This window comes from Brienomyrus brachyistius, chromosome 10, assembly GCF_023856365.1.
Source record: "Brienomyrus brachyistius isolate T26 chromosome 10, BBRACH_0.4, whole genome shotgun sequence".
Lineage (NCBI taxonomy): Eukaryota > Metazoa > Chordata > Actinopteri > Osteoglossiformes > Mormyridae > Brienomyrus > Brienomyrus brachyistius.
The window spans coordinates 11,167,721-11,188,366 of NC_064542.1; the positions used below are offsets into that span (position 1 = coordinate 11,167,721).

At 44.6% G+C, this 20,646-nt stretch overlaps 1 protein-coding gene across 1 annotated transcript in view; it reads right to left on the reverse strand.

Annotated features, from left to right (window-relative positions):
- Positions 1–20,646, reverse strand: part of LOC125750262 (IgGFc-binding protein-like) — a 53,641-nt gene that overhangs the window by 13,472 nt on the left and 19,523 nt on the right. The window contains exons 24-65 of the mRNA XM_049027765.1: positions 20,496–20,637; positions 19,997–20,241; positions 19,674–19,822; positions 19,414–19,542; positions 19,185–19,323; positions 18,894–19,035; positions 18,574–18,770; positions 18,351–18,489; positions 18,150–18,266; positions 17,800–17,924; positions 17,421–17,566; positions 17,134–17,277; positions 16,937–17,044; positions 16,551–16,720; positions 16,228–16,430; positions 15,996–16,137; positions 13,157–13,350; positions 12,697–12,838; positions 12,198–12,442; positions 11,875–12,023; positions 11,615–11,743; positions 11,386–11,524; positions 11,095–11,236; positions 10,774–10,970; positions 10,551–10,689; positions 10,350–10,466; positions 10,000–10,124; positions 9,621–9,766; positions 9,334–9,477; positions 9,137–9,244; positions 8,751–8,920; positions 4,587–4,789; positions 4,355–4,496; positions 3,965–4,212; positions 3,662–3,839; positions 3,215–3,323; positions 2,935–3,029; positions 2,366–2,542; positions 1,893–2,095; positions 1,031–1,175; positions 367–608; positions 67–231 (exon numbers count right to left, since the gene is read on the reverse strand). Coding sequence (XP_048883722.1) covers positions 67–231; positions 367–608; positions 1,031–1,175; positions 1,893–2,095; positions 2,366–2,542; positions 2,935–3,029; positions 3,215–3,323; positions 3,662–3,839; positions 3,965–4,212; positions 4,355–4,496; positions 4,587–4,789; positions 8,751–8,920; positions 9,137–9,244; positions 9,334–9,477; positions 9,621–9,766; positions 10,000–10,124; positions 10,350–10,466; positions 10,551–10,689; positions 10,774–10,970; positions 11,095–11,236; positions 11,386–11,524; positions 11,615–11,743; positions 11,875–12,023; positions 12,198–12,442; positions 12,697–12,838; positions 13,157–13,350; positions 15,996–16,137; positions 16,228–16,430; positions 16,551–16,720; positions 16,937–17,044; positions 17,134–17,277; positions 17,421–17,566; positions 17,800–17,924; positions 18,150–18,266; positions 18,351–18,489; positions 18,574–18,770; positions 18,894–19,035; positions 19,185–19,323; positions 19,414–19,542; positions 19,674–19,822; positions 19,997–20,241; positions 20,496–20,637 — 6,630 coding nt within the window. The remainder of the gene's footprint in view (positions 1–66; positions 232–366; positions 609–1,030; positions 1,176–1,892; positions 2,096–2,365; positions 2,543–2,934; positions 3,030–3,214; positions 3,324–3,661; positions 3,840–3,964; positions 4,213–4,354; positions 4,497–4,586; positions 4,790–8,750; positions 8,921–9,136; positions 9,245–9,333; positions 9,478–9,620; positions 9,767–9,999; positions 10,125–10,349; positions 10,467–10,550; positions 10,690–10,773; positions 10,971–11,094; positions 11,237–11,385; positions 11,525–11,614; positions 11,744–11,874; positions 12,024–12,197; positions 12,443–12,696; positions 12,839–13,156; positions 13,351–15,995; positions 16,138–16,227; positions 16,431–16,550; positions 16,721–16,936; positions 17,045–17,133; positions 17,278–17,420; positions 17,567–17,799; positions 17,925–18,149; positions 18,267–18,350; positions 18,490–18,573; positions 18,771–18,893; positions 19,036–19,184; positions 19,324–19,413; positions 19,543–19,673; positions 19,823–19,996; positions 20,242–20,495; positions 20,638–20,646) is intronic.

Sequence of the window (20,646 nt, forward strand, 5' to 3'; positions counted from 1 at the left end):
CACTTTGGACTCTCAAAACCCCTCCTGAAACAGCAGCAGGGGTTAGAGTCTGACAGCGTGAGTTACCTTGCCAAAGTAATCCCCAGGTATGGTTATCTCCAGATGGTGCACGCCATCAAACTTCACCACGAGTCCGAAGTCTGTGTTGAGCACACTGTAGACACCGCTGCTTGAAATCCTGGTCCCGCCTTGGGTGACGGCGAAAGGGGTGCGGATTCTACGTCCATCCACCTGCACCGCACAGGACAACGAGACCCCATTGTTCGGGACACGTCGATGGGTGCAGCTATAGATATCGCTCCACCCCTTTTCCGTGTCCCCCCTCCGCTCTATCTCCGCCCCCTACTGTCCCACACTGGCTCTTACCAGCACCCTGTTGGCCTTGCTGAGCGTGATGTTGCCGGCTGGCAGGCTGATGGTGACCGAGTTCACGTAGGAGGCTTCAGGCTGGCCCCGCTCCTCGTTCTTGGCAACGATGGTGAAGGCTGTCACCTGGCTGCTGTTGCATATCTTCACCAGTGTGTAAGTGCAGGTGCCCATGAAGGTGTGCATTACGCCGTCAAAGGTGTAATAATGAGGGTCACCTGCCACATGGCACACACCCTGCCCTGTAAAAAAAACACACCAGGTTTACACTCCCCGCTGAGGGGCATGCTAACTTTTTCTTAACCTTACGGGAGCAATATTTCCTGAAAAGTGCACATCCCATGAGGTTAAATGTCCCTTTCTTAAAGAGTTACTCTTATTTCACTCTTAAATGTCTACTTGTTACCAACCATGGTGTGGTTGACTTTCAGATGGGTACAAATAATGTTGCCTTTAAGGGAGAATTCAGATGAATTCTGGACAATCATCAGGAGACCAATGTGTGTTTGTGTGTATGGGTGTGCAAGCAAGGCAGCTTCATTCAGTTGTACTTGAGCAAAGAGGAGATTGACCACAGTTGCAGTGTGGCACTTGGGCTGGGGCTTCCCCAACTGTGAGGCGGAGTTCGGAGGTGGACGGGGGGGTGGGCAGGTGGCATCCAGACCTGTGGAGTGACAGCCAAGCTGGCCTTCCTGTACGCTGCACACCTGCGCCGGGCCGCACTGCCACGGGTCGCAGGCGATGCTGTTGTGGCCTTTACACACGCAGCGCTCCGAACAGTCGGGCACGGGGAACCAGGCATCTCCCACCTGAGCACAGCCAATCAGGCGCGAGGAGAAGGAAAACGACACCAGGAAGGTAAAGGAAGTGCTCACACCAAAAGGTCGCATGAAATGCTTGGTACTGATACGCAAAGAATAAACGAGGGTAAATGGGGATACATGAATATGATATCAAATCGGAGGTAGGCTTGGGTGGTATGATGGTATTAAAGTACACCCTGGTATTTAGAAAGGTAATATTTAATGCCATAAAAAATACAGACAGTCCTCTTTCCATGAAACTCATATGGAAATGCTGTATTGAGGCAATACATTGTAGTGCACAGTGTTAGTGTTGATTGGAGCCTCGCTTACGTTAAAAAAAGGAAAGAATAAACAAGTAAAAGAATGTGCCATAAACCGTTGGAGCGTGAGTGGCATGCGTGAAATCTGCTGCGCTTGCAGCTGCAGATGGGGCACTGACACCGGTTGTCAAACTAATGGTGGTTATTTTAGCTCCTTGCCTAGAGCTCATCTTCCTCACTGACAAGCCCGTTTAGGCTCTCCCTCATTCAGGAGTTTACAGTAGCCTACATTCTCAAAATGTCATCATATCCTGTATGCCGGGGTGAAAATATTAGGAGATATGACGGTATGAAAAAACAGATGTCGCCCAAGCCTAGTAGGAGGTGCAGAAGACGCAGGGACGTAGTCAGAAGACTGATTAGACGGGTGTGAAAGTCGCGTATGAGTGCTGGACATTACCGGATGGTAGTTGTTGTCCTTGTCTGTGCAGCCACACTGGCTCAGGGGGACACACTTGTCCCCACTGAGCACCAGGCCAGTGTCACATACACACCCCTCCACACATGGCTGATAACACGTGTTGGCAGAGTCAAGGACCTGGCAGGTAGGGGGGCAGGCTGTACCGCAGGGGGTGTAATGACTGCCCACGGGGCACTTGAGTGCTGAGGGTGAAGGAGCAAGTAAGCTGTTAGGTTTCAAAGAGAAGAATTTGTGATGATTTCAAGTTAGTCTCAGCGTTAAGTGACTTAGTATCCACAGACAGTTTAAATTCAAAAGTTTGCATTGAATCTGTGTTTTTAATTGAGTTTGCTAGACTTCTCATACATTTAAAGAATATTGCACATAAAAATCATTATATCATTATTTACATGACAAATGGTAATTCAGCATATAACTACAGGCACATAAATGGAAAATTTCTTGGAACTTACGACAAAATGTGTTGTTTCTCCAGGAGATGGAGACGCCGGCCTGCGCACACAGGTCTGCATAGCTCTGGAGGGCCTGGCAAAGGGCCACAGTGTCCCCGCTGGTACCACACTGGTCGTAGATGCAGTTCTCATAATACACATCAGGGGGCACCACTGAGTGACAGGGCTTGAAAATGCCTGGAAGTATGAAAATGTGTATTTTTATTGAATAAAGTAGGCAGAGAGTTTCTGCTGAGTGCATTTTATGTAAGGGATTTGGCATCACTACTCAAAATATAAACCGAATTTATAATTTATAATTTATAATCTTCCTTAATTGATTATCCAATACAGAGTTCTTCTGTTCGCATGGAAACTCTGGACAATTTCTGTACAGCTACTTGCTAATCTAGGTTTTTTGCTTTGGTTTGTTCTTGACCTGTGGTAACACAAAGAGTATAAAGAACTACTCAACTAGTAAAACAATACAACAGTAGATGATCAAAGGTATCTTATAGTCATTTATGCAGTGTTCATGAACAGAGCATGGCTGGGGAGTCAATAATAGTTTGATCCAACTTTTGCTTTACCATTGGGGTCTGTGATCATGCCACAGCTGGTGGGTTTCTTGGCTTCAGACTCCACCTTTTCATCACACTTGTCCACTCCCCCATCATGGGAACAGCTGATGAATAAAGGAAAGAGTAGTTGAGAGATAATAAATGGGGGTAGATACATACATCAGTTCAGTGTTGTGTCCTACAATAATGTCTCAGCAAATATTAGCATTTGTTTGCTAATTATTGCAGGCTCCCCTGGTGCCCCTCCAATACTGGGCACAGATGCAGTCCCAGTTCTGAGATCACTCACTCAGTGCGGTTGTCAGGGACCTGCCAACTTTCTCCCAGCAGGTCTGTGTTTGGTTCCGGTTTGCCGTCTGGCTTCAGATTGTCATCGCTGGGCTGGTCATTATAATTCCCTATGGGAATAACACAGCACTGTTAACTGCTGACCTTTACTGTACATCTCATTCATCCAGCTACAATGTAACAGATACAATGACAAATGAATCAGTTCTTTGTTAGATAACCAATTTAAATGTGTTATATACTATATCTCACACTGCAATGTGTCCCTTTACTGTCACATTTTAGATTGCCTGTTTTGTCCCTGCCCTCATTGCACCTTGTAATAGTTCCCCCAGAAGTCATGATGTGCCCCACAAATGAATGAAGAATGTAAAAATAGCCACAGTAAGTGAATACTGAGATATGTGAACTTTAAGGAAACGGCAGCTCAGGACAAACAAGGTCATACCGCAAAGACCGCACAGGAGTCCCCTGTAGGAGGATGGCAGGGTGACATCAGCATGGTGATTCCCATCATATCGCACCCGCAGCCCAAAATCGGTCTCCAACACCATGAATGTGCCACTGAGATAGACTTTGACACCCCCAGGCAAAGAAACAGGCGGTGTAACTCGAACACCATTCACCTGGTGAAGATTCACATAGAATGTGTTCAACTGATGCAGTCAGTACAGATGCATTCTCACAGTCACTTTTGAACTTATCTTTTGAGAGATTATTCTACCCATAATCCTCCCTAAATTCTCCTCACCAGTGTCCTTCGTCCTTTGCCCAAAACAATCTCTAGTCCTTGAGTTTTCACGACGACGGCACGAACGTAGGAAATGTGTTTGTTAGTGCCTCTGTGCTCATTCTGGGTGTCAACAGAGAAGTATGGCAGTCCAGATGTGGCATTGCAGGGTTGGGTTAAAGTGTAAGAACAAGAGCCCTGGAAATGGTGGACTTTCTTATCAAACGTGACGTAGTGAGGGTCACCGGAAACGGAGCAAATTCCTTCATCTGAAAGAAATAAAATAATTTTGGTCAATTAACCATGTTAAAAGCATTCATAACAGCAATCAACCTGGTTCCTACGACCCTTAGACCAGAAATGGGGAGCACCCGGTCGAGAAACATCTGATTACAACAGGGTATATTGTACCTAGAGGATGACAACCATATTCTCCGTCTTGCAGCTGACAGGACTCTGAAGGGCCACAGCTAGTTTCGTGACACTCGATCACTCCTTCTCCTCGACACAGACATCGCTGGGTACAACTCTCCACGTACCAGCTCTCGTTAGCCTAAAGGACAAACAGACACAGCTTTTATCCTGCCATTTCATATGATACAGAGATGGGAGTTTGATCATTTGCTTTAGAAAGGAGGCTCACTGGATGGTAAGCGCCCTCAGGGTCCACACAGCCGCAGTCTTTGAGAGGGACACAGCGATCGTTGCTGAGAACAAATCCGGGATTACACTGGCATCCCTCCACACAGCGCTCTACACAACCTGGCCCTCCTACATTCGGTCCCACGCAGGTCTCCGGACAGCTCACACACAGGGAGTAGTGGCTGTTGGGTGGGCATGGCAGAGCTGCAGCAGAAGGAGATGTTTCGCTCAGCACACACTTTCATATTAGGCAGCAAGGATCTAATGAACCACAAATACTTGCATTACTGAGTAGCTTTTTTATTTCTAGTTTATTAAGTAGTTCGAAATAGGTATACTTGTACTTGAGTGTGTATGAAGCATTGTAACAGAACATTTACTCTGCTATATCCATCCATCCATTTTCCAAACCGCTTATCCTACTGGGTCGCAGGGGGTCCGGAGCCTATCCCGGAAGCAATGGGCATGAGGGAGGGAACAACCCAGGATGGGGGGCCAGCCCATCACAGGGCACACTCACACACTATCCACTCACACATGCTACTCTGCTATATACAGCTCTGAAAAAAATTAAGAGACCACAGCAAAATTTTCAGTTTAACTGATTTCTCAATTTATGGGTATGCACCTGTGTAAAATATACATTTTTTTTGCAAACTCCAGCGTAGTTCTCGTGTTTCTAATTAATGAAGGCCTTACTTTACGGGTCTTCAGTCCTGCTTCTCAGAGCCTCTTATGTACTTCCCCTGGAAGTGCACCACTTAATGTTTAACATTCTTTCTGAAGGTCACTTGAGGTCATCCACCAAGTTATGAGGCACTGCCAGAAAAGTTAATGGTCATCTCTGGCATTAGAAAGTTGCTTCTGTCCTCTACCTGGCTGGTTCCCAAGTTGTCTTTTGCTTCACCTTATTCTTGTGTACTGCTGTCTTAGAAACTTTGAGTCTGGAAACAGCTTGCTGCTCAGTATATCCTTCTGCCAGCAGAACCAGGATCAAATTAGGATTTAAAAATGCCAATTTCTAAAAATTATAGAGTGTATTCCTTTTTTTCAGAGCTGTATATAGTGTGTCCCATGAGTGATTCTAGGATTTTACTCTTAGGGGAGCTCAACCCCCAATAGGGTTTCTGCTTTCAATCTGAAAGAATTAAAAATATATATTTTAGCTAAAAAGTTAAAAGCTACTTAAAATCGTGGAGTTCATGGGGAAGATGCCTTCTCCACCTCAGAATCAAGAAGCGCAATATCGTCGTTATTTCATTGCCTTTCTAAACTTGTTTGCATTCAAGAATATATACGGTCTGTAATTTGAAGAAACATGTAGCGCTAAGTTTTTGTTTTATCTTGTAGTTCGTAACTTTGAATAGGTATGACGCACAGATATGAATCGTGTATCATTGCAATCCAGAGAATTTACTCGATCCGGCTGTACAAGTTGCAACGTTGTGTGCTCAAGTATTCCAGAGTAATCTTGTGGGTAATGAGGCATATAGTTTAAACATTTCCCAACAAAACAAACCCCGAATAATCCATGAAATATCGATATTATTCACATTACACAGAAAACAAAGCGCATATCACTTCCGCAATGATCAACGTACTATACCCTTATGGGGGAATTTTATAATTATTTTATTCATTTTATAATTTATCTATTATAAGCGTATAAATAAATGGACAGAAAAACACCCAAAAATGTCCTCGAGTTCTACTAAAAATAACAAAACACAGTATTCTATTTATTAAGAAGATAAATTTCTTGATATTTTCGTATTATTTATTCACAAAAGTTTGTATATATGTATGTAGACTATGTTTGATGTCGAGATCAGTCAAAACGAGAAATAGAAGGCCGCGCGGATCGTGTAATTGGAACAGCAATGACGTGCTACAGTATTGGTTTGTTATTTGAGGCTAAAATGCCAAATAAAAGTTTCATTTTCAAATTTCATTTTACCGATCATAGCGTGTATAAGCAGAAAAACGTTAGCGATAAACATTCTGCATTAGACTCTAAAACCCTCCGTTATGTCTGTGTTTATCCAGCGGATCGTAAACTAAGCAATGCTTTTACATTTCAGTTTCTTTAACATGTTTTGAAGTTTTGTATATATAAAATAGATATATAGTCATGCTGTCTATAGCTATCCATAACTTAAAAAAAAATACTAAATGGATGCAAAATCAAAGATATTAATTTCCGCCTGGCACTAACCATGTTCTCCTTCACAATACTAAACCACAGATCCCCAGGTCCCCAATGATACCCCTGCATTCCCACCTCAGACACTATAACCTCAGCATTTATAAGATTTGTAGTGCCTGCAAATGTTTATATTAGATGGGACTGATACGGAGACATTTCAATAGGTGCAAGTAGGTTTCCCTCATAAGAAGTACGTTATCAAAACTGTCAGTATTTACATACCAAATTATGACATATCTTAGAAGTCATCTGAGTAAACAACAGTATATGTGGCTAACTCATGTACATACAATGTAATAATCCTAAAATTAAAGGGATAGAAAAAACGCTCAAAACGGATAGTGTTCAAAGGGTTAAACTATGTTACTTGCGGTCGCTTTTCTTTTAATTTCGCTTACAGTGGCGGTTGGTTAATGTGGGCGCTCGAGCGCCGCCCCCTTCAAGTGCCTAAAGGAGAAAGTATACTTAATCATGTGAAACATAATTTAACCAGAGAATGGGAAAATTATTATGAAATAGTTTGCGCCTGGTAATCTGTCAGGGGAGCAGCCTTTGCCAGTCGATAAAAGAGACGACTTCTGCTTAAGTTAAATGGCGTTTTAAGTATTTTACCTGGCTGCTAAGCGATCAATGATTTGGCAGTCATTTGTTTCCCTCACTTTTTTACAGTGAGAGTGTCACGAAGAAAATATGTAATCGTGACGTTATATTTTGTCGAACAATTATATAAAACATTTTCCGATCTACCTGGAAACAGGCCGCAATCGACGGGTTGAGCACCCCTACTGTAGGTAGACATACTATGTGCATCCGACGCGCGCGACAAGGAAGATGTAGTCCCCTGACCCCCCAATGACTAACATCAAACTCCGCCTATGATCCTGCTCCTTGGCTAATTAACTGGCTCTTTCATGGCATAACAACTTAAAGTGAAATTGTAGAAATAAGAGAAAATTGGGTTATTTCCGTACAAAACACCGTTTCACAAGGCGTTCGCTGGAAGAGGCGGGAAAAAAGAGGATAAAGGAGCTTGTGCCAACAAGCACCCGAATTACAGACTGGCAGTAGGTAAGTGATCGTGTGTGTTTGTGTTTTTTTTTGCAGAATTATGAAGTGCTGTTGCAGTTTTTCTCCCCCAAATTTGCTCCCTAAAAAGAACATTTTTGCGTAGCTTTGTTATTGTAAATGTGGCTAATTGCATTGCTTTTACTCACTTAAAAAATGCAGAGATATCCATCCATTTTCCAAACCGCTTATCCTACTGGGTCGCAGGGGGTCCGGAGCCTATCCCGGAAGCAATGGGCACGAGGCTGGGAACAACCCAGGATGGGGGGGCCAGCCCATCGCAGGGCATGCTCACACACCATTCACTCTCACATGCATTCCTACGGGCAATTTAGCAAGTCCAATTAGCCTCAGCATGTTTTTGGACTGTGGGAGGAAACCGAAGTACCCGGAGATAACCCCACGACGACATGGGGAGAACATGCAAACTCCACACACATGTGGCCCACGCGGAGACTTGAACCCATATCCCAGAAGTGTGAGGCAACAGTGCTAACCACTGCACCACCATGCCGCCCCCAAATGCAGAGATATCCAAACGTTAAATCAATTTACTGTAAAGAAGCATTTTTTCTGACTGAACAGCCCTATCTGTAACAGAATAAGCAATCTTACGATACTGGGTGGAGCGGGCACAACTTTCATAGTTTTTTAATACAAAGGTCTGTTTATTGGGGGGAGGGTGGTGAATTAATGTCCATTAAATATTAAGGGGTACACATCTCCCTATTTCCGCCGCCTGCTAAACCAGAACGTTGCTAGTTCAAAACCCATGACTGACGGTACTTGAAAGGATTTCTCAATGTTAATTCCACTGTTGGTTTGCAGCCAGCTGATTGAGCTCAGTCATCAGGGTTTTGCTGTTGATAGCATGAATATAATTGTCAGACTCACGACAGAAGTCCGGGTGCCTCCACTGGTGGACAGGTGCTCCAGCACTCAAACAAGCATCTGTGTATGCCTGCAACTGGTCACACAAGGTCTGCAGAAGTCCGTCGTAACGACACATGTCATATACACAGCTGAGGAAGTAGGTCCGGGGGTCCACCACCTTTATGCAGTCCCTAATGAGGGATAGAGCCCATGCAGGACAAACAGGCATAAGACTGGAGCTAAAGCAACAAATATCTTAGATTCATCACTCATTATACCATAGTTAAGTTACACATGCAAGGGTTCTTGAAACCTGTTATCACTCAATTCAGCTGATTCGGGGATTGTTCCAGTTTGTCAATATTACTCGAAAAGCAGGAGCTGCAACCTATGACGTGTGTGCTCACCTAAACGGTCCCTGAGTGTCATTCAGCTTCCCACATTTCTCTGGTTTGGAAACCTCTGCTTCCAGGCTGGGGTCACAAGGGGGGTCAGGTTTGTTGTCAGACTCACACCTGTGAAACAAAAAAAAAACAATTATGGTGTGATGTGGAACACAAATGTTCCATATTAAAGTAACAGGAGCACAGGTATGGGAACTGACCTGTCATCTTCATCCTCTTCTGTTTGCCAACTGTTGCCAAACTCATCCGAGTTACCAGCTAATGAGCCACCTGGCTTTTTGAAGTCATTGTTGGAGTCTCCATCGTAGTCTCCACATAGACCACACATTTGCTCAGAGTAGGAGCTGAAGGGTCAAAACCAAAAGAGTGAAATTATTGACTTGAGATAAAACTGAGCCACCAATCGTACAATATTGGGGCTACTTCAAGGTTATGTCCTTAATTCCTCCCCTCACATGATTTGTTGACCTTCTGTTCCGAGACTCACCTGGGGACAGAGATTTGAGCATAGTGGTTTCCATCCCAGCGCACAGTCAGACCAAAGGTGGTCTGCAGGGTGACATATTGACCAGCCAGGGAGAGAGAGATGAATGGAGAGGGCGAGTGAGGCAGGGAGACCTGCAGTCCGTTCACCTGAGAGGGAGGGAGGGAGGGAGGGAGCAGAGTGTCACAATACAAGGAATAAGCAAGACTACATTTTCATCATGAAGGATATGGAGTTGGAGAATGATGACAGTCTCTGCTGGATATCAGACTGCCCTGAACAGACGATCAGATGATGAAGGCATGAAGAATAAGACAAGGTCCCTTAATCCATTACCACAGCACAATTCCCAGTGGCTAGGAGCACACCAGTTTCTACTAACCAATGTCCTCCTGCTCTTCATCAGTGTGACTGTGACTCCATTGACAGTCACATACAATTTGCGCAGGTATGAGACACCTGCTACTCCCCTTTCTTCATTCTTGGCCTCCACTGAGAACCAGGGCCCTAGAAATTTAGCGAAGGCCACATGAGTCCAACAGAGAGTAAAGTACAGATGCTCCCCAAAGTAGTTTGACAGAGACACACCAGTACTGGGGATATCTTATCTCAGCTATATATATATATGTAGAGTGTGGATTGTACCAGTCAGTGTACTTTAAGCTTAGAAATATAGAAATTTTAGTGCTGAAGCTTTAGAAATGAAGCTGATGAAATATGGTGCCGCTGTACCTGTCTTATTCTGGCAACTCCTGGCCAAGGTGTAGGTGCAGGTTCCCATGAAAGTGTAGTATTTTCCATCAAAGGTGGTATAGTGTGGGTCTCCAGATATGATGCAGTCCTCTGTACCTTCAGAATGAGCCAGTGAGGTTAATGTGAATGTCTCTGTTCATATTTAATGGCAGTAGATCGACAATAAATGAGAGATCTTACTTATGGGGTAGCAGCCAAGCTGTCCATTCTGAAGCTCACAGATGTGTTGTGGAGGACATGAACCTTCTGTGCAAGTCACAACACCACCCTCACACTTGCATTTTGACTGACAGCCCTCGGTGTAGAATTCTTCTCCTGGCTGTGAGAAAGACCAGAGGTGTCAGTTGCTGTCAGATGAATGAAATGGACGTACAGACACCACATAAAAATGTAGCCACCTCACCTGGTAGTACTGCCCATTGTACTGGCAGCCACAGGTCTCTCGTTTGACACACTGCCCTGAGCTGTAGACGTATCCTGGGTCACAAACGCATCCCTCTGCGCATGAGCTGTTGCACTGCTCTTGACTGGGAGGTGTGCAGGATGGAGGGCAGACGGGGGCACACACCTCATAGTGGCTGTTAGGGGGGCAGTGTAGAGCTGTGGGGAAGCAGTTATATTGTATAGTTCTGTCATATGAAATGGTTGCAGTTTTGGGTCTTTAAAAAAACACCATTTCAGAGAATGGGCCATAAGTGATTACTGCAAAGTAGCAGCCACTCACGACAGAAGGTACTATTCCTCCAGGGCCCCACATCAACTTCTCGGTCTTGGCACTCCTTGACGTAAGACTCCAGAGCCTCACACAATGATGACTGAGCTCCACCCAGAGCGCAAAGGTCATACAGACAATCTTTGAAGAATTTCTGCAGAGGGAGATCTCAATTTACCGGCATGATAAATCCTCTTCTACTTTGGATAACTCGGTGCAATCTGATGATTACCAGTCACAGAAAGGCTATGAGCATTTCTGACCTTGGCCTTGAATGATATATGTTTAGACATGGTAACTCACATTGGGGTTGACTCTTGGGTGACAGACAGCGAATGGTCCTTTGACATCCAGCAAGATTCCACAATAAGCTGGACTCTGGAACACATCCAGCTCGTTGTCTGTGCATTCAGGGATGGTCTCATTGGGTTTCTTGTTACAGCTGCAAGAAGTCAGCAATAAAGTCATGACATTACCTGGGAGATTAACCCAACTCCATTTCACACTTTTAATGCAATCAAGTTGTTCTCACTTAGGATCAGAATTCCAGCTGTGGCCAAACTCGTTGGCATCTGTGACGAGTTGACCAGTGGGAGTACGGAAGTCATCATTGGGGTTTGCATTGTAGTCACCACACAGACCACAAAGAACATTCTTGTAGCTGTAGAGAGAAAGGCAAAGGGCAAGATCTTTTAGCTGAAACCATAAGTGAATTACTGCAGTGGTGGAAACACTGGAAAGTGATGAATGTGTTCATGAACAGAGTAATTAATATCCTATGGTGTAACTCACTCGCTGGTAACTTTGATGTCCATGTAGTGGTTGCCATCATAGCGCACAGTCACCCCAAAATCTGCCACCACTGTGTAGAGTGTCCCCTGCTGGAAGACAGATAGTCCCTGTGCCGGGTTGGCAGGCAGGTTTACTGTGGTCCCATTCACCTGCGGGAGGAGATCACAGTGAGTGATGCAGCATACTCATCAGTCTATTCAGGCATGGAGTTCTCTCTTTGATAGTTAAGCTCATCCTTCTCACTTACTCCTTGATCTGCAGAAACATAAGTCTAATTTGATGCCCCCATTGCTACTGTGACTCTGTGGAGCTCCCTGTCTCACCTGCACCACTCCACCCTTCAAGATCGACACGACAACTCCCAGGGTGTGTACATGCACAGCTTTCAGGTAGCTGACGGACAGGACGTTGTATCGGTTCTCGTTGTCGGCATACACTGCGAAGGGTGGGGCCAAGGTGGTGTTGCATGGCTTGGCCAACAGGTAGCTGCAGTTGCCCATGAAGTCGTAGTAACGTCGATCAAACGTGGTATAGTGCGGGTCACCTGACACTATGCAGGTGGACGTGTCTGGAGAGTAACATTGGAAGCAGATTAATATAGAAGGTTAAACATAATTGGTGGGAAGATGCTGAAGGACACATTGAACATTATGCACTCCAACAGGCAAGGAAAATAGGCCAGCGCTGATTTCAAGTAGCTGTACATTGCACACATAAGAATATTGCTGTTGTTTACAAATCTGCTGCGTATAAGCAAAATCACTCAGTCATGTGTGAACATTTGGTTAAGGCTAATATTTACTGAGACTTTAGGTTCCCTACCTTTGGGGTAGCAGCCTGACACGCCATTGACCTCTCGACACTCCTCCATAGGAATACAGGAGTTGTCCACACAGCTGAGTGTGTAGTTTCCAGCACAGCGGCAAAGCTTGGAGCAGCCGTCACCAAAGACAATCTCTCCCGACTGTAGTTGGAACGTCACGAAAAAGAGACAGAAGAGACGGTGCTGTTTTCAGGGAGGACCTGATTCTAATAGATTGCCAAGTGACTTGTCTTTTAATCCCACAGTCAGATAACATTTAACAAACTGAATTAGTTGAGGTTGGACAGTACTAAGTGAAGAGGCTTTATATTTTAAATGAGCAGACCCTCACAAAACATAATATTCACACTCTCAGTTAAATATAGTAGATATAATGAAGTCAAATTCAGGTAATTGCAGATTATTTGCAAATAATCTTTATTATATGCAAATTTATGTCTTCACACCCTGCGCTTCTACCTCATAATAGTTGTCATGCTCGTCTAAACAGCCACACTCGTGAAGGGGCACGCAGCGTTTTCCGCGGTACACATAGCCTGGGTCACAGAAGCAGCCGCTGATGCAAGACCCGGTGCAGTTGCTGGATGGTTCCTGGCAGCTTGGGATGCATGCTGGTCCGCATTGAATGTACTGAGAGTTGGGGGGACATTCCACTGTAGGGTGGGTAGCAGAAGAGGAGAAGATAATAGTCAGAGGTTCAATAGAAATCTCTTATTTAATCTAAAGTTCAAATAGAGCTGTTGTGTAACTGTCATAAATTGCTCACCGGGTGGAGTTGTTGGTGGTGGTTTAGTGGTGGTAGTTGGTGGTTTTGTTGTGGTTGCTGGTGATGTGGTTGATGGTTTACTGGTAGTTGATGTTCCTGGAGATTACATTAAATTGCATATTTTTTCTTAAAATTACCCAGGGTTTGATTAATTTCAGATATAAAACAACCTCATTCTTTTATTTTTCTTTTATTTTTGTTGGTTGCTAAATTATTACAGATGCAATGCAGATTTTAATTCATAGAGATGGATTTTGTAAATGTTTTTAATATGGTTACAACCTATTTTCCACCTGTCCATCATCCTCCCACATTACTAGTATAGGCTTACAGCAGGGACAGCTCGTTCTAATATTCCACATTATTTTAGGTAAATGCTGAAAGCCATTGTATAGTAAATACTGAAGAAGTAAATGCTGAAGACGTTTGGGCACCTTGACATGCTGTAACACAGACACTGTCCACAGCCAGGTCTGTCTTGTCGGTCTCTCCATAAACACCTTGGATCACAAACTGGGGGAAATAAAGTATCAGTATCAAGTTGCAGAATATCTACTCATGTGGCAAGAAATACTGGGCAATGTAGTATAAATATGCAAGTAGAGTGACCAGTCATGCAGCACCTGTATGTCTCCTTTGCCAGCATAGTGCGCCTCTGCCTTCTTCCAGCCCCGCCCTTGATTCCCTATTAGACTCATCAGGGGGGCTCCCAGTGTGCCTCCTTAGCAGATAGACAGATTTCCATAACATGCAAACAGATTCTAACATACACCAGATTAGCATGAAAACTAAGAGGAACTTGACACATATTGCCTTTGAGGTTCTTACCCACAGGGATAGCGTAGACATTGATTGTCATTGTGGTGGCAGTACCATACATGTAGTAGTGGAAAGAGAGCTGCAGACAGCCTGCTGAGGAAATGGCAGGGCTTAAGAGCTCTGCTGCCGCTCCTTTCTTGGCATAACTCGAGTCCAAAAGTAGGTATAGGCCAACTGTGCAGAAAACAAAGGAGGCCATTATCAGAACTTCTGTGATGAATATCATTTCTTCTTTTTGGATACTTTGTCCTGTACTTTAAATATGTTGTGGCCTGCTGTGTGGCATATGTGATTAAAGGGTAGTGTCTTGGCAGGATGAACGTAAACAAAACATGGTTTTGATGCTTAAGCTGTAAAATGAAATAGGAGCTCTAAGAACGACTAGAAACTACACAAGAGAAAAGCAAAAATTGTAACCCAGGCATAAAACACAAAAAACATAACCAGAATGATTTACAGGGCCTGGATGTCCTGTTTCCTCACTGAAACCTCATTGTTTTTTGTCTTTCCAACCAGTTAGCTCTATATCAGCCTGATGTCGTCATTTAGCAGAATTTAACATTAACATATATTCAACCAAAGTCATACTATAAACCTCTGCCTTCCAGACAATATAAGTATGAGATTCCATCCCATACAGTTCCCTGTTACTGAGCTGTCTGGCCATAGGCTGCGCAATGTGTGCAGTGTCACTCACGCCCGGGTTTGGAGTAGTCATCATCCGGCCCAGTTCCCTCTGTTTCTGTGGACCCAGGCCACTGCTCCCAGCCAACAATTTCTGCAGGTGCTTCAGTAGTCCAGCCACACAAGTCATCGAAGGTGTCAAAGTCACATTCTGACAAACAGCCTACTGTGAAACACAATATTAAGAAACTGTTAATTTCGCTTTAACAGCTGTATATTGAATGAACCAGAGATCATACAGAATATCTCAACCAAGACGCTGCTCATCCCATCATGCTAACTTCCATGCTCAATGACTTAGTGGCTACATTATCTGACTTGAATGAATATAATTACTATCTTTCAGTACCAGTCTTTGGGTGTCTATTGCAACCTCCTTTGTAAGGAAATCTTTTTTGTTACAACTTAAACCATTTACCAAATAGTCTGTGTCCTTGTGTTCCTTAAACTGTGACATGAACCTAGACGACTTCAACTTAATTACATCCATAAGGAATTTTTTTCTCCTTCACTTATTTTTTTCCTATTTCACTGTTTCAAGTTAATAATGACTGTCTATGTTCTCCCATTTTTGTACCACAAACATTACTTGTTCCTCTTTCCTGAAATTTGGCATATTACAAAAATGCATTTTGTTTTCTGTTTTTTAAGCAATAATGATAGAAGTTTAGAAGCAATTTCTTGATGCCTCGTTTTTTTAAAGCTCCCCACCAAGCTTTCTGGAATTTCAAAATTATCTGAAACTGAGTAAAATATGGTTATTTTATCAATATGTAACTTTGCATTGTATTAAAGCAATTTTTTTCCAGAATTGAATAGTATGGATTTTACATTGGAAATTAGGACCATTCAGTCACTGTGCAGGAGACCCATGTTCAGAAGCTTTACATTAATACAATCACGACAGCTTTTCTATATGCTGGAAAAATATGAAATTTCTGTTGAACCAGATGCGTTTGCCCTTCAGAGGCACCTCCATAAATGCTCCATGTGGTTAAAAGTTCAAAGCCGATATACTGTGTGTCATACCTAGAGCATGACAACCATATTCTCCGTCTTGCAGCTGACAGGACTCTGAAGGGCCACAGCTAGTTTCGTGACACTCGATCACTCCTTCTCCTCGACACAGACATCGCTGGGTACAACTCTCCACGTACCAGCTCTCGTTAGCCTAACGGACAAACAGACACAGCTTTTATCCTGCCATTTCATATGGTACACAGATAGGAGTTTGATCATTTGCTTTAGGAAGGAGGCTCACTGGATGGTAAGCGCCCTCAGGGTCCACACAGCCGCAGTCTTTGAGAGGGACACAGCGATCGTTGCTGAGAACAAATCCGGGATCACACTGGCATCCCTCCACACAGCGCTCTACACAACCTGGCCCTCCTACATTCGGTCCCACGCAGGTCTCCGGACAGCTCACACACAGGGAGTAGTGGCTGTTGGGTGGGCATGGCAGAGCTGCAGCAGACGGAGATGTTTCGCTCAGCACACACTTTCATATTGTGCAGCCTGGTGTTTCAGTTCAGTCATCATTATATTTGATCTCATAAATACTGTATATTTAATCCTCAGACTCACGACAGAAGTCCGGGTCCCTCCACTGGTGGACTGGTGCTCCAGCACTCAAACAAGCATCTGTGTATGCCTGCAACTGGTCACACAAGGTCTGCAGAAGTCCGTCGTAACGACACATGTCATATACACAGCTGAGGAAGTAGGTCCGGGGGTCCACCACCTTTATGCAGTCCCTAATGAGGGATAGAGACCATGCAGGACAAACAGGCATGAGACTGGAGCTAAAGCAACAAATATCTTAGATTCATCACTCATTATACCATAGTTAAGTTACAAATGCAAGGGTACTTGAAACCTGTCATCACTCAATTCAGCTGATTCGGGGATTGTTCCAGTTTGTCAATATTACTCGAAAAGCAGGAGCTGCAACCTATGACGTGTGTGCTCACCTAAACGGTCCCTGAGTGTCATTCAGCTTCCCACATTTCTCTGGTTTGGAAACCTCTGCTTCCAGGCTGGGGTCACAAGGGGGGTCAGGTTTGTTGTCAGACTCACACCTGTGAAACAAAAAAAAAACAATTATGGTGTGATGTGGAACACAAATGTTCCATATTAAAGTAACAGGAGCACAGGTATGGGAACTGACCTGTCATCTTCATCCTCTTCTGTTTGCCAACTGTTGCCAAACTCATCCGAGTTACCAGCTAATGCACCACCTGGCTTTTTGAAGTCGTTGTTGGAGTTTCCATCGTAGTCTCCACAGAGACCACACATTTGCTCAGAGTAGGAGCTGAAGGGTCAAAACAAAAAGAGTGAAATTACTGACTTGAGATAAAACTGAGCCACCAATCGTACAATATTGGGGCTACTTCAAGGTTATGTCCTTAATTCCTCCCCTCACGTGATTTGTTGACCTTCTGTTCCGAGACTCACCTGGGGACAGAGATTTGAGCATAGTGGTTTCCATCCCAGCGCACAGTCAGACCAAAGGTGGTCTGCAGGGTGACATATTGACCAGCCAGGGAGAGAGAGATGAATGGAGAGGGCGAGTGAGGCAGGGAGACCTGCAGTCCGTTCACCTGAGAGGGAGGGAGGGAGGGAGGGAGCAGAGTGTCACAATACAAGGAATAAGCAAGACTACATTTTCATCATGAAGGATATGGAGTTGGAGAATGATGACAGTCTCTGCTGGATATCAGACTGCCCTGAACAGACGATCAGATGATGAAGGCATGAAGAATAAGACAAGGTCCCTTAATCCGTTACCACAGCACATTTCCCAGTGGCTAGGAGCACACCAGTTTCTACTAACCAATGTCCTCCTGCTCTTCATCAGTGTGACTGTGACTCCATTGACAGTCACATACAATTTGCGCAGGTATGAGACACCTGCTACTCCCCTTTCTTCATTCTTGGCCTCCACTGAGAACCAGGGCCCTAGAAATTTAGCGAAGGCCACATGAGTCCAACAGAGAGTAAAGTACAGATGCTCCCCAAAGTAGTTTGACAGAGACACACCAGTACTGGGGATATCTTATCTCAGCTATATATATATATGTAGAGTGTGGATTGTACCAGTCAGTGTACTTTAAGCTTAGAAATATAGAAATTTTAGTGCTGAAGCTTTAGAAATGAAGCTGATGAAATATGGTGCCGCTGTACCTGTCTTATTCTGGCAACTCCTGGCCAAGGTGTAGGTGCAGGTTCCCATGAAAGTGTAGTATTTTCCATCAAAGGTGGTATAGTGTGGGTCTCCAGATATGATGCAGTCCTCTGTACCTTCAGAATGAGCCAGTGAGGTTAATGTGAATGTCTCTGTTCATATTTAATGGCAGTAGATCGTCAATAAATGAGAGATCTTACTTATGGGGTAGCAGCCAAGCTGTCCGTTCTGAAGCTCACAGATGTGTTGTGGAGGACATGAACCTTCTGTGCAAGTCACAACACCACCCTCACACTTGCATTTTGACTGACAGCCCTCGGTGTAGAATTCTTCTCCTGGCTGTGAGAAAGACCAGAGGTGTCAGTTGCTCTCAGAATAATGAAATGGACGTACTGACACCACATAACAATGTAGCCACCTCACCTGGTAGTACTGCCCATTGTACTGGCAGCCACAGGTCTCTCGTTTGACACACTGCCCTGAGCTGTAGACGTATCCTGGGTCGCAAACGCATCCCTCTGCGCATGGGCTGTTGCACTGCTCTGGACTGGGAGGGGTGCAGGATGGAGGGCAGACGGGAGCACACACCTCATAGTGGCTGTTGGGGGGGCAGCGTAGAGCTGTGGAGAAGCAGTTATATGGTACAGTTGTGTCATATGAAATGGTTGCAGTTTTGGGTCTTTAAATAAACACCATTTCAAGAATGGGCCATAAGTGATTACTGCAAAGTAGCAGCCACTCACGACAGAAGGTGCTATTCCTCCAGGGCCCCACAACAACTCCTCGGTCCTGGCACTCCTTGACGTAGGACTCCAGAGCCTCACACAATGATGACTGAGCTCCACCCAGAGCGCAGAGGTCAAACAGACAATCTTTGAAGAATTTCTGCAGAGGGAGATCTCAATTTACCGGAATGATAAATCCTCTTCTACTTTGGATAACTCGGTGCAATCTGATGATTACTAGTCACTGAAACGTTATGAGCATTTCTGACTTTAACCTTGAATGATATATGTTTTGACATGGTAACTCACATTGGGGTTGACCCTTGGGTGACAGACAGCGAATGGTCCCTTGTCGTCCAGCAAGATTCCACAATATGCTGGACTCTGGAACACATCCAGCTCGTTGTCTGTGCATTCAGGGATGGTCTCATTGGGTTTCTTGTTGCAGCTGCAAGAAGTCGGCAATAAAGTCATGACATTACCTGGGAGATTAACCCAACTCCATTTCACACTTTTAATGCAATCAAGTTGTTCTCACTTTGGATCAGAATTCCAGCTGTGGCCAAACTCGTTGGCATCTGTGACGAGTTGACCAGTGGGAGTACGGAAGTCATCATTGGGGTTTGCATTGTAGTCACCACACAGACCACAAAGAACATTCTTGTAGCTGTACAGAGAAAGGCAAAGGGCAAGATCTTTTAGCTGAAACCATAAGTGAATTACTGCAGTGGTGGAAACACTGGAAAGTGATGAATGTGTTCATGAACAGAGTAATTAATATCCTGTGGTGTAACTCACTCGCTGGTAACTTTGATGTCCATGTAGTGGTTGCCATCATAGCGCACAGTCACCCCAAAATCTGCCACCACTGTGTAGACTGTCCCCTGCTGGAAGACAGACAGTCCCTGTGCCGGGTTGGCAGGCAGGTTTACTCTGGTCCCATTCACCTGCGAGAGGAGATCACAGTGAGGGATGCGGCATACTCATCAGTCTATTCAGGCATGGAGTTCTCTCTTTGATAGTTAAGCTCATCCTTCTCACTTACTCCTTGATCTGCAGAAACATAAGTCTAATTTGATGCCCCCATTGCTTCTGTGACTCTGTGGAGCTCCCTGTCTCACCTGCACCACTCCACCCTTCAAGATCGACACGACAACTCCCAGGGTGTGTACATGCACAGCTTTCAGGTAGCTGACGGACAGGGCGTTGTATCGGTTCTCGTTGTCGGCATACACTGCGAAGGGTGGGGCCAAGGTGGTGTTGCATGGCTTGGCCAACAGGTAGCTGCAGTTGCCCATGAAGTCGTAGAAACGTCGATCAAACGTGGTATAGTGCGGGTCACCTGACACTGTGCAGGTGGACGTGTCTGGAGAGTAACATTGGAAGCAGATTAATATAGAAGGTTAAACATAATTGGTGGGAAGATGCTGAAGGATGCAATGAACATTATGCACTCCAACAGGCAAGGAAAATAGGCCAGCGCTGATTTCAAGTAGCTGTACATTGCACACATAAGAATATTGCTGTTGTTTACAAATCTGCTGCGTATAAGCAAAATCACTCAGTCATGTGTGAACATTTGGTTAAGGCTAATATTTACTGAGACTTTAGGTTCCCTACCTTTGGGGTAGCAGCCTGACACGCCATTGACCTCTCGACACTCCTCCGTGGGAATACAGGAGTTGTCCACACAGCTGAGTGTGTAGTTTCCAGCACAGCGGCAAAGCTTGGAGCAGCCGTCACCAAAGACAATCTCTCCCGACTAGTTGGA